Raw genomic sequence first — 15,372 nt, 5'->3', positions numbered from 1 at the left:
GGGTGCCCAAATTTATGCACCTGCCTACTTTTGTTTAAGTAATTATTGCACACTTTCTGTAAATCCTATAAACTTCATTTCACTTCTTAAATATCACTGTGTTTGTTTGCTATATGATATATTTAATTGAAATTGCTGTTCTGAACAACCAAATCCAAAATAAAGGAAAATCTTGAAAATGATCATGGGTGCCCAAACTTTTTCATACCACTGTATGTCTCCACTTGTCTTTGTCTGCACAGTCTTGGTTTATTGTCTCCTGCTGTGTTCCCCACTTGTGTGTACCAGCAGAGAGACTTTCTTACTATAAACATGCAGTGGGATAGATTTGAGGCTGCCTCACTTTCCCTAATCAGCACTTGTGTATGTAGGCTTTCCACTTTCAAAGAGTTCTCCCAGATATGCTTTGCTGCACAAAAACTATATATATATATATATATATATGTGTGTGTGTGTGTGTGTGTGTGTGTGTGTGTGTATGTTATCATTTCCAGTTGCCTGATTTTTATTAATCACTGATACTGATTTTAGGTTTCATCAAACCTGGGCCCCAGTGTACGATTTATAGAAGTGCTACTATATGTCTTTTTCAAGTTTTCACACAAAGGTTTTAGCTCACTCTGCCTCATCGGAGGCTTGGGTGATTATCAGGGTGCTACAGCCCCACGCTGCACATATTAATCACTTTAAGGAAATAATTGGGTGTGAAAACTGCAGATAGAGGATAACAAATGGACTGTTAGAACAGAGTTGCTACCATAGCCTGTTTTTTCTAAACCTTGCTGGGCCAAAAATAAATCCATAAAGTTGCAAATGAAGTGATGAATGATCGGCGTCTACACAAGGCCATGTACAGCATAAAAACACACCATCAGTTGAACAGTTGTATGTTGAGATGCTAATAATTATATAGTCACTGTCTTAATAAGCAGTGTCTCGGAAGACATAGACATGCAGCGAGTCTGTGGGAACTAAAGGGCATGAACCCAGATCGTTGAGGGTGTGTCACAGTTCACTTCTGCTAAATTAACCGCAATAAACAGCTCTGGAATTAGGTTCATAAAGAGTTATTCCAATTTATTTAAAGATAAAGAGCATGTTATATGAGGAACCAGAGCAGCTCTACCTCCAGACGTTTCGACAGTGTTGCTGTCAAACCATACATTTCAGCAGGTCACACTGACATCTTGTAAACCTTCCCTGTCACTGATGCTCTGATCGTCCTGTCACACATCAGTCCGTAAATATCTCTAAAACTGTAGGGCTTTGTCAGAGTAACCCAGTCAGTTTCCACCATTCAACCTCATCATAGCTGCTCTCACTGTTCCTAACTGTTCCTCCAGCACCTCACAGTTTTCCGTCTTTCCTTCCGTTGTTCTCCTGTCTCTCAGCTCCTATAATTATCCTTTGACAAAGTTTCTAGAAATGAATTTATATTTTCAACAAGATTAATTCAATGAACCTTTCCTTTATTGCCTTTACCTGCTGCAGATCATCACCAGCTCTATTTTTCATTAACTTTAATTTAATTTTAAGTCGTACTCTACGTCATTATTGTCCATATTTTTAATAACTTAAATGCAAGAAAAAATATAAATTCATAGTAACAAAAATTCTAAAAATCTGCACAACTACTTGTAAATTACATGACATTAAGTGTAAATGTTAGTACACTTTGTGTTTGCTACTGTATGTGAAAACAATTAACTTATCAGCTTGACCTACCTGATACACTTGACAGAGATTAAGCACAATTTTCAATTATTTGTATGCTTTTTTTTTTTTTTGCTCTTTGTGCCTATATCTGTAATATAAAATATGGCCAATGTATAATCAAACGCACAAAGATCCATGATATCCCAGTCTAATGCTAAATAATGGAACAAAGGTTTACACTTTCTGGCTGTCAACCATTTCCATCTTGCAGAGCAGTTTTCTTGACTGAAAGGAAAACTTAATTTGTCATTAAGGCTGATTAATTCTATTCATCTCAAATGTTAAAATGTCAAATGTCTTTCACTGATACCACTGAAAATCAATTAATTCCCCAAGCTCTGGAGAGGACAGCCACTGTAGGTGTTCACCAGTGTCTTCAGCAGATCAGTAGAATCAACACACTGTCACTGCTTGTGTCTGTCTGAGTCACAAATGTTTGTGACCAGTATGGTCACAAATGTCCAATGGTTTCTTCAGTTTTTCTGTTTAAAAATATCCAGCCATAATTTTTTAATGGCTGATGTTATTCAAGAATTGATTATTTCACTGTAAGTTGTCAAATAATGCCTTTCTGAAAATGTGTGTCAAAACATTTCAGGTTTGCTAAAAGTAAATTTTTTATTATAGGGTCGAGTGACTGCAAGTGTTCGGTGACAATGTCATGTGCTCAACAGTGCAGTATGTTAGAGTAATATGAAATGAATGTCAGCAGTGGAAGCTGAGTCTGTGTAGCATCTTCTCTTTTCTGTTGGCACAGCATGTAATATAATACCACAATTTTCCCTTTAACCACAGCCATTTGTTTTGCTCAGCTGGGCTTTCTGGCTGTGATGTGGTCTGGATATATTTCTGTGCTTTTTGAGTTTTTTTCCCTTCAGCTCAGTATTCCTTTACTAAAAAAAGCTTTTAGTGTAGTAATAGAAAGAAATATATCAAATAAAGCAGTAGACCCATCTGATCAGCAACAAGACAACCACAATTGTTGTTCAGACCAGAAAACAGTTAGTAGAAAAAGGGGTTTATAAAAAAATCTGAAAAAAATAATGAATAATAAATAATCAAAAATAAACAATAATATAATAATGATAGAAATAATTTATAAATTAAAAAAGATTTAATCTTTATAGGGGCAGTGGCGGACCAGTAGTTAAGGAAGCAAACTTGGTTCTGGAAGGTCGCAGGTTTGAATCCACCGCCCACCAGGTCCCACTGAGGTAAACTGAGCGTGGCACTCAGCTTGAGCTGCCCTGTGATGTGGTGATGGGTTAAGTGTGCAGTGGTGTGTTGTGCATCAGTGACAATAATTAACTTTGACTTTTAATTCCACCAAGAATATGAGGCAGTTATGTCTGTTAGTGTCTCCCACTCTGAAAACAAAGAGCATCACTAATCTTGTCATTAACCAAATCACACCAGGCCAAAAGTGAGAGTAAACATGACTAAGGTCCAACTGAGCATCAAAAACTCCCTGAGCTTTTATTCATCTCATAAACAGAAGGACCAGCATGTAAACGCTCACTCAGAGACATGTCCTGTCCCTTTCAGAGGACACTTTCAGCCATCAGTTACTGTAATGGAAACAAATGCATTGGCTGGACACAGAGATACAGAGACTGGGTTGCAGCCAAAGACAGAGCCACTAAACGCTGCCAACAAAGGCTGGTGTTTTGGTGTTGAAGTGAAAAAACAAAGAGAGGCAATGAAAACAAAAGAGAGAGATGACTACCTATTACTGACTCATTAACAGATGCAGGATTTTAAGATGTGGTTTAATTCATAACTTAACCTGCAACCATTATTAAAATGTATCTCAACGAAATGTAAATGAATACACTCACATGTAAGGCCGTGCACCGTCAAAATCAATTACTATTCCAGGGAGGAGCAGGATAATCCTTGGAGTAAAAGTCTGTTCTTCTGCATTCAAAAGCCCGACTTGTCTTTTGTTCTTTTATATGCTAATTCCCATGAGAATGTTAAGTGTAAAGTAACCACAATAGAGATCTGGTTCAGTTACTGAGTGCATTACCTGTAGCCACTGTGATTGGTCACTGTGTCCTGCTGTCCAAGCATTGACCTTGCCTTGTTTGTCCAAGCGGGCCTTCCCAGGTTCCCAGGTGAACATGTCCATGTTGAGTGTCCTGAAGATACTGGAGGCAGTGACCTGGTAGTCCTGGATGTGACCTGACTTCATCCCCAGGGGCTCAGAACAACCTGAGAACAACAATAAAGTCAGAAAAGCTCTAAAATAACTGAAAAAAACCCCAAAACAACAACAACAATAGTTACAGCCAAACTCACCTGTTAGCTCGCAACCCAGTAGCTCCATGCGTAAGGTGCAGTGCCTCCTGCAGACTTGTGGGTAAATGCGCACGTACTGTGCTTCAATAGGCGGGGTGAAGGAGTTGGCTGATGGAGTGTTGTTATCCACATTGCCTCTGAAAATCTGGTGAAGGGGATGAAATAACAGCAGATGTGTTTGGTAGGACGCTGCAGCAGATCAGCTCTGTTGAAACATAGCGGTCTATCTGGAGCCATCTCTAGTGTCTACTCTGTAGTCAACAAATTGCAGTCACTCAGGGTCAATGAGATAGAATTACAGAGAAAACGAGACAATCCCGTGCACCATTTGAGCCTGTAACTCATAAGAGTGGTGTTGTGTTTAAATTATTGCTTCACTTATACTGCAAGTGTTTTATCACAGTGACCTAACAAAGACCAACAAAGAACATCTGACTGGAGCAACGAATGCACTGCATGTAAGGTGTTCAGAAAGTTGGAGGCAGATGGGAACACAGTAGAAGAGTGAAAGTGAGAGCAGTTGAAAATGTCCAGGAATGCTTCCTGTTCACAGAGTCCAGCTTTTCGGGTTATGTATTATTAGTTTGTTTGTTTTTTTTAAATGCTTTTTTTTTTTTAAATGCCCATGCATTTCAATCAGCTATGTACAAAGTGAGCTGTTGTTTAATACAAGTCAGTAACGGTTGAACCTTGAAGCTGGTGCAGTTCATTATCATAACAATTATTACTGGTATTATTGTTGTTATTACTATAAGTCTGTGAGTTGCAAACTATACTTAACAGCAATACTTAATTGCACCTCCTGTGGCAGTCTCACACTGTAAATTTCCCCATATTGGGACGAATAAAGGATTATTATTATTATTTATGCATTTTTGAGGGGAATAAAGATCAAGGGGAGCTCATAAAAGTTTTGCCCTCATCTACTTTTTTTCTTGTTCTTGTTTCCCTCTCCAGAGGTGTAAGCAAAATTTAACAAAGCAACAGTTACCGTAAGGTAAGTACAGGTCAACAACCCATTATCAATTTAGTCTATTCCAATGAGTCAAAATGTGATTTTGGCAGAAAGGTTCAGTGACATGGAATAAAAATGGAAGCAGAAAACTCTTACTCTTGGGAAGTAACCCTAGGGTTTTTCTGCCCTGTGCGTAAATGTTGTTTGATCTAGAATTATAAAGCGTTAGCTCCCACCTGATTAACAGTGGACTGGGGAAGACTTACAATATAGTCCGTCTATATTTAAAAAAAAAAAAAAACTGAGCAGAAGTTTGAAAGTCAGGGTTGTTTGGAGCACGGCCAAACGAAAAACAGCTGTGGTTTGCTGTCAGGAATGATAAAACACCTTGTCTCCAGTCACCATTTGTGCATGTGTACAAGTAAGTGTGTGTCTTTGTCACTGTGCTACACACGAGCTGCAAGAGGTTTAGCATTAGGGAGATGACAATCGGTTTGCCTGACTGTGTTTGTGTTCCCCCGTGTGTGTGTGTGTGTGTGTCACCATGTCCTCATCTTTGCACTTGACTTTGTATGTTGTCCAGGTCTTCCCATCATCACTGTGGGCTACTTTGTAAGACTTTATGTACTCTCGGCTGCCGATACGCTTTGCACCTTGGGTAATTAGGCCGGTAACTCTCATTCTCCTCTGCAGATTTATCTGTGGGGTATAGAAAAAATATATAAATACGTTCATCTTCATACACCATGACTTTGCACACCTGTGTGAGCAAGTGTGTTTATGTAAGGTGACAATCCTCTCACTCGTCTCCTGCTTGTCAGGACCATCCATCGTATTTAGACAGTCTGTGATCAAATGAAACATTAAATAAATTCTGCTGCTCCACATCTATTCTGTCAGCCCTGTGCAGACTGTCAACATAGTGCCAACAGAAGGTGTCTGGAAGAGCCAAGAGGAAGAGAAAAGAAACAAAAGCCAGAAAGGCAATGACTGTTGTTTAACATCATGGAGAGAAAACCTTAACTTTCTTTTCATGTCACATTTATCAAAAGCACTGTGAGGTTTAATTTGATTTCTATTGTGCAGTTGAAAGCAAGACTTGGTCAGGTCTATTTTCAAATGAATAGAATCATTCCGTATAAATTCCTTGAATCCTTGAAGATTTCCCTGAATTCCCTGAATTATTTGCCATCATGAGCTTAGACAACTTTGTCTTCAGTTGACAGATTATTCACTTGTGAAGTTTAGCACAATGAGTCAACACCAATTATTTTTAAAAACAGATTTCTTATCCAGTTGACCAAAATAATTACATTAATCACTAAACTCGCTGAAAAACTGTTCTTTGTCTTTTTGCTGGAGGAAAAAAAATTTCAGAAAAATCCTGAAACTCTAATGCTCAAAAGCTCTAATGGCGATGGATGTGTATGTTTGACTTATGTATGGATGGGAACATTTAGTGTCAGCAGACATTTGTCTGTCGGGTTTCAATGGTGTCAAGATAAAGCAAGAAAGGACTCTGACCTCAATGTGATGTCAGTAAGAACATAACATATGTTTCTTTATTATTATTGTTTTTAGCAATAAATACTTAATAATTCATGTAATCTTCAGCATTTTAACTTTATTTTCATTCTCATATGTTATATAATTACATGAATTATAACTAATAATATACATAGATTGCTTGGATGGCTTAGCTGCACAAACAGGAAAGGAAAATTGATAAAAATAGAACAAACTGAAATCCCAAGTTGGGAGCGAGGCCTCACCTTTTCACCCTTCCCCTATTTTGAGTGACTCATTTTTTGCCATTGAGTGATGTTATTCAAATGCACAAACTTTTACATTAAACTATTTCTGCTCTAGAGTTCCTCTCAAGAATGAATCGTTATAGAAAAATATTCAGCGTTAACCTTTGACAGCATCTTGTATTAGCATACATAGTGCTGCAGGAATACAGAACAGTTACACTTTTTTAATTTACTTAAGCACATTGCACAAACATACAAACAGTTTCACCCTCTAAAATTACATTAACATTCAGAAGAAAAACAAATGAAATACTGTTACTATTCTTTGCATTTACATTTTAAAAGCCCTGTGGCACCGTGGGGAAAATAGTACAACAATCAGACACACATTTAAAGAGCTTTGAATTGGACAGTGACATATTTTTCATTTTTGTAGTTTATGTATTTATATATGAAACTGTTATATAGTCAAACCTTAACTGTGAACTTACAGACTGATTTTATTCACAGTCACATGTATAATGAATAATGAATAATGAACAGCAAGTTACACCAAGGTACAAATTAAAAAAAATATGTTTGGGGAAGCTAATAGAACATTTGAAAATGAGTTGATGAAGGTAGTAATGGTGATAATAAATTACAATACCTTCACTTTTTACAGCCTCATCTGAATATTATAATATAGTCATGTTAGTTGTTTAAATAATCAAACAAAGAACTAAAGAATAGAGTTGTGTTTTTAATTTGAATCACAATTTTACAGCTAAAGAAAATCAAGAAATGTTAGAATATTACATAACACACTTAAAAATTAAAAGCCTTAAAAAATAATGCTATAAGACTAGGACTGCTGGACTATGGGTCCAAAAAAAAAATCACAATAAACATTATTTTTGTCGATACTCACTCACTCTGAGACTGCAGTCCCCGCAGTAATGGCTTTGTTAGGCTCACAATAAAGCTTCACAGGAGATTACAAACAACTTTTAGTTTTTAAAGCTGAGGTTAAAAAAAGGGTAAAATTTGTTTATGGGTGATTTCTAATGTATTTGAAGCAGGGGTCTCAAACTATAATGAACCAAAGGGCCACTGCTAGCCCCCAAGCCGGGAGTTTAAGATCACTGATGTTTGTGACACCATTGGACCAGCTCTATACCCTCCACAGGGTGCTTGAGGGTTCATGGGAGTTTGCCCAACCGGTCCACATGTGTTTTGTGGACTTGGAAAAGGCTTTCAACCGTGTCCCTTGTGGTATTCTGTGGGAGGTGCTCCGAGAGTATGGGGTCGGGGGCCCTCTTCTAAGGGCTGTACGATCGGAGTAGGAGCTTGGTTCGCATTGCCGGCAGTAAGTCAGACCTGTTCCCGGTGCATGTTGGACTACGGCAGGGCTGCCCTTTGTCACACGTTCTGTTCATTATATTTATGGACAGATTGCTGGGCGCGGCCAGGTGTCGGGTGGGGTCCAGTTCGGGAGCCACCGGATTTCATCTCTGCTTTTTGCGGATGATGTGGTCTTGTTGACCCTTTTCGACGCAGGACCTGCAGCATGCACTGGGGCGGTTTGCAGTCGAGTGTAAAGCCACTGGGATGAGAATTAGCACCTCTAAGTCCGAGGCCATGGTTCTCGACCAGAAAAAGGTGGTTTGCACCCTCCGGGTTGGGGAGGAAGTTCTGCCTCAGATGGAGGAGTTTAAGTATCTTGGGGTCTTGTTCACGAGTGACGGTAGGATGGAACGTGAGATTGACATTGTGGTGAAGAAGGAGCTGAGCTGAAAGGCAAAGCTCTCGATTTACCGGTCGATCTACGTTCCTACCTCTCACCTATGGTCATGAGCTCTGGGTCATGACCGAAAGAACAAGATCCTGGATACAAGCGGCTGAAATGAGCTTTCTCCGCAGGGTGGCAGAGCGCTCCCTTAGAGATAGGGTGAGGAGCTCTGTCACACGAGAGGAGCTCGAAGTAGAGCTCCTCCACATCGAGAGGAGTCAGCTGAGGTGGCTTGGCGGCTCGTGTCGTGTCCCGCTGGGAGGAGGCCGAGGACGCGCTGGAGCGACTACGTTGCTCGACTGGCCTGGGAGCACCTTGGGGTGCCCCCAGAAGAGCTGGAGGAAGTGTCGAGGGAGAGGGAAGTCTGGGTGTCCCTGCTCAGACTGTTGCCCCCGCGACCCGGCCCCGGATAAGCGGTTGATGATGGATGGATGGATGGATGAATAAACTGAAGTTTTATTATCATTCTAAAGTGGCTATTAAAAATAAAAAAAATAAATGATTGTTGAATTCCTCTATATCTTGGGCTAACTGTATTCTAGGTTCTGTGTTTGCCTGGCTCGGTTCCAGCTTTGTGTGTCTCCCCCATCCTGTGACTGTTTGTTACCTGGATCCACGGCCATCTGTCATTTTCTGCAGCGGTCCAGGCATTGACCAGTCCCTTCTTGTTGAGGCGTGCAAAGTACGGGTACCACTGCTGCAAGCCAAAGAGAGCGCGGTGGGTGGAAGAGGCTGTTATCTGTTGGTTGGAGATTATCCCACCCTCCATGCCCAGTGGTCCAGAGCATTCTGATTGAAAAGCAGAAAGACGAGAAAAAGATGAGTCTTCATACAGACCCAGTATTCACGTGTGTACAAATGTCGATACAAAGACAAAAGCCTTTTCAGGTGCTTCATTGTAGTTTCTCTTGAATCAGAGACAGGATTCTTCGTCATGTCTCTCCATCAGATAAGATAAGATAAGACTTTATTCATCCTACACCGGGGAAATCAGTTGTTACAGCAGCAGGATAGACATGTAGTACTAAAAGTAACAGCAGGGTAGACATAGTATTTACAAGGTGATAAAAAAGTACAGCAGTGTAGACAGTATTTACAAGGTGATACAAATATCAACATTTAAAGTGACCTGCAGGGAAAAAAAGTGACTAAAATTAGTAGTGTGGTACGTGGAACAAAATAAAAATACAAACAATATGCAATGTAGCTATGTATAGGCTTGGTATATGTAAACAACATTGCTTGAAGGATTGTAATGTTGACAGACCAGAACAGTACTATAGTTGTGCATTAAACAGTCTGATGGCTGATGGGAGGAAAGACTTCTGAAAGTGTTCAGTTCTGCACTGAGTATGTAACTGCTCAGTGCTCCCACAGTGTCAAACAGAGGGTGAGAGGGATAGTCCATAATGGATTTTAGCTTGGCTAAAATCTTCCTCTCACCCACCTCTTCCAGAGTCTCTAAGGGACAGTTTGCAACCGAGCTGGCTCTCCTAACCAGCTTCTCCAGACAATTTATGTCTCTAGAGGTTAAACCAGTCCCCCAACAGATTTTTTTTTTTTTTTGATAATGGCGTAGAATAGTGCGGACGCCACCACAGAGTCATACAAGGTTCTGAGGAGTGTCCTACACACCCCGAAGGACCTCAGTCTCCTCAGTAGGTATAGACGGCTTTGACCCTTCCTGTACAGGACACTAGTGTTTGTAGACCAGTCAAGTTTATTGTTCAAGTGAACACCTAGGTATTTGTAATCCTTGGTTTTGGTGGTGTTGATTTGAAGGCAGTTCACTTCACACCACTTAGCCTGGGGGTTGCGTGCGGATTGTCTCAAGGGTTGATAAAGTCAAAGTCAAAGTCAACTTTATTGTCAAATATGCCATACATACAGGACATATGGCACAATGAAATTGCAACCCTCTCGGACCCACGGTGCAAAATGGCAAGAATAAAAAAAACAAGAAAATGGCAACAGACTTGCCCAGGAACAGACTAGGAACAGCTACAATATAATGCTCGACACAACGCTGGCACGGACAATACAGAACACACAAAGACAGCACAATGATCCCACAAGGCCAGAGTGAGGGAGAGAGGTATATATGCAGGGAGCACCAGGTGACACAAGTGAGGCTAATTGCAGACACACAGGTGAGTGTGATAACACAGATTACCCCACACAGCAGACAGCAGGAACAGGAAACAGACAGACCTGACAGACTTTGAGGCACTGTCTGTAACGACATCCGTAAGGCCAGGAATGTTGTCAGGACCTGGTGCTTTCCGTGGGTTTGTTCTTCTGAGGGTTCTCCTCACTCTGTCGGTGGATAGCGTCAGGACCTGGTGGCCGGGCAGGGTTGGAGACTTCTGTGCCAGGGTATTGTTGTCTAAAAGCGAAAAAGAGAGTTTTAAAAGGGGTGCAGCAGAGAGTGGGAGTGGTCGGCGGTGAGGCCCTGCCACAGGTTCCTGGTGTCTTTGCTGTCACTGAAGTGATTAAAGATCCTCTTGGAGTAATGTTTCGGCCTCTCTGATGCCTCGTGACAGGTTGGCCCTGGCTGTTCTCGGGCTCGCCACATCCCCGGCTTGAAAGGCAGAATTTAGAGCCCTCAGGAGCCTGTGGACTTCCCCTGTCATCCATGGCTTCTGATTGGCCCGAATGGAGATGGTTCTGGTGACTATAACGTCGTTGATGCACTTGTGCATGTAGGCTGTTACAGTCTCTGTATACTCCTGGAGGTCAGTGATGTATGTGGTTGCCTGTCTGAACATGCTCCAGCCTGTGGTGGAGAAACAGTCCTGGAGTGCCTCTGACAACCCATCAGGCCACATCTGTACCTGTTTCTTTACTGGTGTGGTGGTTTTGACCAGTGGTCTGTATGCTGGTATTAGCATAACCGTGGTGTGGTCTGAAGTACCAAGGTGGGGCAGCGATAGAGCTTTGTAACCACCTTTCTGTGGAGTGTATACATTGTCAAGAATATTGCTACCTCGTGTAGGAAAGTTAATATGTCCATTGAGTTTTGGAAACACATGCTTAGGGTCTGCATGGTTGAAGTGACCAGCCAGGTGTAGGTACATCCACAGCCCAGTTAAAACTCTTATTCCCAAAATCCCACTGCTTCCGGGAGGAACCACTGACGTCACGTCCGGTGACCTCCACAACCCTTAAAAACGGGGTGCAGCCCAGGTATCGCTCTCTCTGACCCGGACTCCCAGGCGCAACACATCACTTCACTTCTCTAGACGAAGAAGACTTAGCTAAACCTTCTCCTCGCCACAAGCCACGGTGAAAAGTTTTATGGCTAGAGAGCATCTAATTCAACCTGAATCTGGCCAATAGGTGATATTTCGAACTTTCGCACTACTGCAACGGGCAGCAACCCAAAGAGGGACAAGAGCGGCTAGTCTCTTCCAAATGTCGTTGTCGACGTTGGTCCATTCCAGGCACGAGATTTCCCTTGCTACGAACCTGTGGACTCAGGAAACCAACTACGCCGGGACCGCGAGCAGACAAGTACAAGTAAGGCTGGCATTTTGGGCACATTAGTTTATTACTGTGTAACGTTTTATCGTCAAGCATTAAGCCTAGGTACGAGGAGTCCATACGTACCTTTCGTAAATGTGTAAAGTGAACGTTGTATGTTAATTTGCTGCCGAAATTCTCTCTTGTTGCATGTTTCTTTTCTCTGCTATTTTGTGTGTGCTTTACGGTTAACAAGGTTATTGATTGCATCCATAACCGGTTAAGTTTGTTTGAGTTGGTTCGTGATAAAGTATTGTGGTTAGGTAACTCTGACAAAGTCCTTTGTCTTTAGAAGACCACGCCGTGCAACTCCCTTCCCCCACATACTTTGATATCACGAGCCCTGTTTATTGTACCTGAGTGTATTGCTGTCTACACACACCGTTTTCACACCTCTGTGAGCTCGTACACGCTCCTTGTAACTCCGCGCCGCCGGGTCACCTCCCCCTCTCTCTCTTACTTTTCCTAGTAACGTTGCGTGACGTTGCGTGATAACACCGAGTGCTCCTAAGCAGCACTCAACCTATTGCACCTACACAGGATGAGGAAGGCGTCTGGATGGGCTGTCTGCTGCTCACTGATGTGGCGGTAGCGTCTATTCAGCGCTTCACCGTTGTTGTTGTTGAAGCCACCAGTAGCTCAGTTTCCATCAGTACCCTGTAGGTCAACAGCACTGTTGGCGGGTGTTTTTGATCCAGACCCCGACCGATCTGCTATGGAAATAGGTTTAATTCACATTATTTGATTTGGCAAAGGTTTTGCCCTTCCAGACGCAACCCTTACAATTTATCCGGACTTGGGACCGGCACTATAAAACAACTGTGTACCCTAGTGGCTGGTTTGTGTACCTTAGTGGCTAGAACACACAGACACACAGAGGCCTCTACTCTCCTCTACTTTGTTTTAGCTGTTCCTTCATGTGTGAGCCACTCTGTGTACTCAACACAGCGGACCCAATATGTGTCCTCCAACATTCATTCATTCATGTTTTTTGGGTTATTTTGAGTGAAAAATCCACCGTTGATTTCAGCTTCTATTTAAGGGCAATGAAGATTATTGGCTGTACTTCTGTACTTTTCCACGTCAGAGAGTCTGACCGACGGTGAGGAAAAAAATATTTAGGTCATGATGGTAGCATTTGTTGGCTTTCTTGATTTCACCATTTTGATATCATCATATGTGACCATGTGACCTAAACATTCTGCAAATGTCCTTAATCTTGATCACCTTATTGGTTCATTTGTAACATATTCACCTTTATATCTGTGGCATTTCTTAGACAGACATTAAGTACCATAAGCACATACAGTGTGAATATTGTGTCCTGACACTGCTGCAGGAGCAGCGGTCCTTTGGCAATGATGGACCACTTTTGACGAGCTGCCTGTCAGTCATCGGTCACCGCAGCGGAGGCAGTCAGCCCCCAGGCCTTGGCCTACTGGCCTCTGAGCCCCCCCCCCCCCCCAGCTAGTAACAGCTAGTAAATCTATCTACCACAATCCCTACCTACAGCCTCAACAAATTAGAGTCTCACTCAATTTATGCCATCACACAAATCCTAATAAGCAAGCAGTAGCATGCGGGGATGAGGGGATGAGGGGAAATCGTATTAAATCTGCTGCACAGATGTCAGTAATGCAACAGATTTCTTCTGCAGATGACAAATGAGGTTGAATTAAACATAGCAAACATAGTATTTAGTGTTCCAAGGTATGTTAGTCACATGGTCCACAGCGAATCATTTTTTGTCTAGATTAAAAAAATGTTTTTAATAAAAATGTGTCACTGTTATTACAGTGTTTGAAGCGATTTAAGACCTCACAGTGATTAGAAAAACATTATTTAAGAAGAAGGATGAGAAACAACATAAGACAGAGTTTTAGGCTTGATTAATGAAGACGTTTTAGTTAGGAATGCCAGAAATGCTTACTGCCAATTGCTGTGTAGGGACAACCAAAAAATTATCAGTATGTGTCTTCAAATGGCGAGATCATCAGGTGTACCATGGAAAAGTATCCAATTACACTTCTTTCAATTCTTTCTGAAGACTATGTTTCATTCACTGCAATTTGGCTTTGTTTGCAGAGTGAGTGACAGGCAGAACAATCAAATAGACTTTCCTAAATAAAAAAATGTGTGTGGGCAAGTTATGCACACACATATGGGCTGTGTGGGCTGAAAGCACCAGTCAGAGGAGACAGGGAGATCTTCCACACAACTGCCAGACAGAAACTGACTACATTTTCAGTGGAAGAAATACAGCTTGTAATAAAATAAAAATGAAACTTCAATATAGAAATGTGCAGATCTAGGTTTTGGTGAATAAATACACACATGATCCCAATGATAATCTCTGATCACAAGGATTGTTTGCCGTACCCTGCTCCAAGTGCAACACAGTAATATTCTGGTGTTGTGAAACATTATCCTAAAGAAAAGCCACTAGAAGGCTTGTTAACTAAAAAAAGGTAAGGTACAATTGATATATTACCACAAGAAACCAATATTAGGTCTCATTAGGTTTGACAAAAATCTTTATAAGTTTTAAACCAATATATTTTTAGGAAGGGATATACATATACTGAATGAACTTCAACCTGGTTTGTTCTTCCACTGCTTGCCTCCATACTCTTCTATCATTTCATCCTTCTTAGGTAAATAAACCCACTGCTCTTACTTCTCCTCAGTCACTGCTGTGCGTCTCTTTCATATTAAATAGACTAGGTAAAAATATCTTGTATGAGATGAACTCATATCTTTATTCCAACTTTCCTTTTTTTACACCTGGTTGTTAAATTCTGCACTCAAAGTAAAGTTGGAACTGGACGTAAAGACCCGAGCCAGAGTTTAATTAATTAAAGAAGCCATAAAAAACATGGGTGTCTCTAACAAAATATCACAACAATAATGACTCCAAATGTATAAAATGAACTATGTACAATGTAGTTCAATAAATTGAATTTAAATATGTTACATAATGTAGTTAATATAAACAGAAAGACATTATATGTCATGTTTAACCTTGAGATGACCCAAATGCAGGCTCAGACAACGTAAGGAGAAACACAAGGATTTATTTTTCAAGCGCACTTCCAAAATAATCACAAGAATTATAGTCAAATCGAAATCAGTGTTCGTCTCCACTGCAGCAGAACAGACGACCTGACGACTAGTGGGAGGAATGCCAGGGCTCTTATGCTGTCGGACTGATAGGCTGATTGGTGGCAGGTGCTGAGGAACGGCAGGTGTGCCACGGCGATTAGTCCGGCAGAGTCAGAGAGATGTGCCACGCCCCCTACACAGAGAGAGAGTACACAACACAAGAAAACACAGGAAAACACAGGAAATGACAG

General features: G+C 41.3%; 1 protein-coding gene across 1 annotated transcript in view; it reads right to left on the bottom strand.

The window, feature by feature from the left end:
- The window catches only part of LOC103397082 (EGF-like repeat and discoidin I-like domain-containing protein 3), a 100,355-nt gene that overhangs the window by 42,468 nt on the left and 42,515 nt on the right, over nucleotides 1-15,372 (bottom strand). Inside the window, exons 4-7 of the mRNA XM_008335327.1 lie at nucleotides 9,105-9,286; nucleotides 5,516-5,671; nucleotides 4,018-4,162; nucleotides 3,746-3,930 (exon numbers count right to left, since the gene is read on the bottom strand). Of these exons, the coding sequence (XP_008333549.1) occupies nucleotides 3,746-3,930; nucleotides 4,018-4,162; nucleotides 5,516-5,671; nucleotides 9,105-9,286 (668 nt within the window). The remainder of the gene's footprint in view (nucleotides 1-3,745; nucleotides 3,931-4,017; nucleotides 4,163-5,515; nucleotides 5,672-9,104; nucleotides 9,287-15,372) is intronic.

The sequence above is a fragment of the Cynoglossus semilaevis genome, chromosome W (genome assembly GCF_000523025.1).
Source record: "Cynoglossus semilaevis isolate Cse_v1.0 chromosome W, Cse_v1.0, whole genome shotgun sequence".
Taxonomy (NCBI): Eukaryota; Metazoa; Chordata; class Actinopteri; order Pleuronectiformes; family Cynoglossidae; genus Cynoglossus; species Cynoglossus semilaevis.
This window is presented reverse-complemented; position numbering and strand designations above follow the sequence as displayed.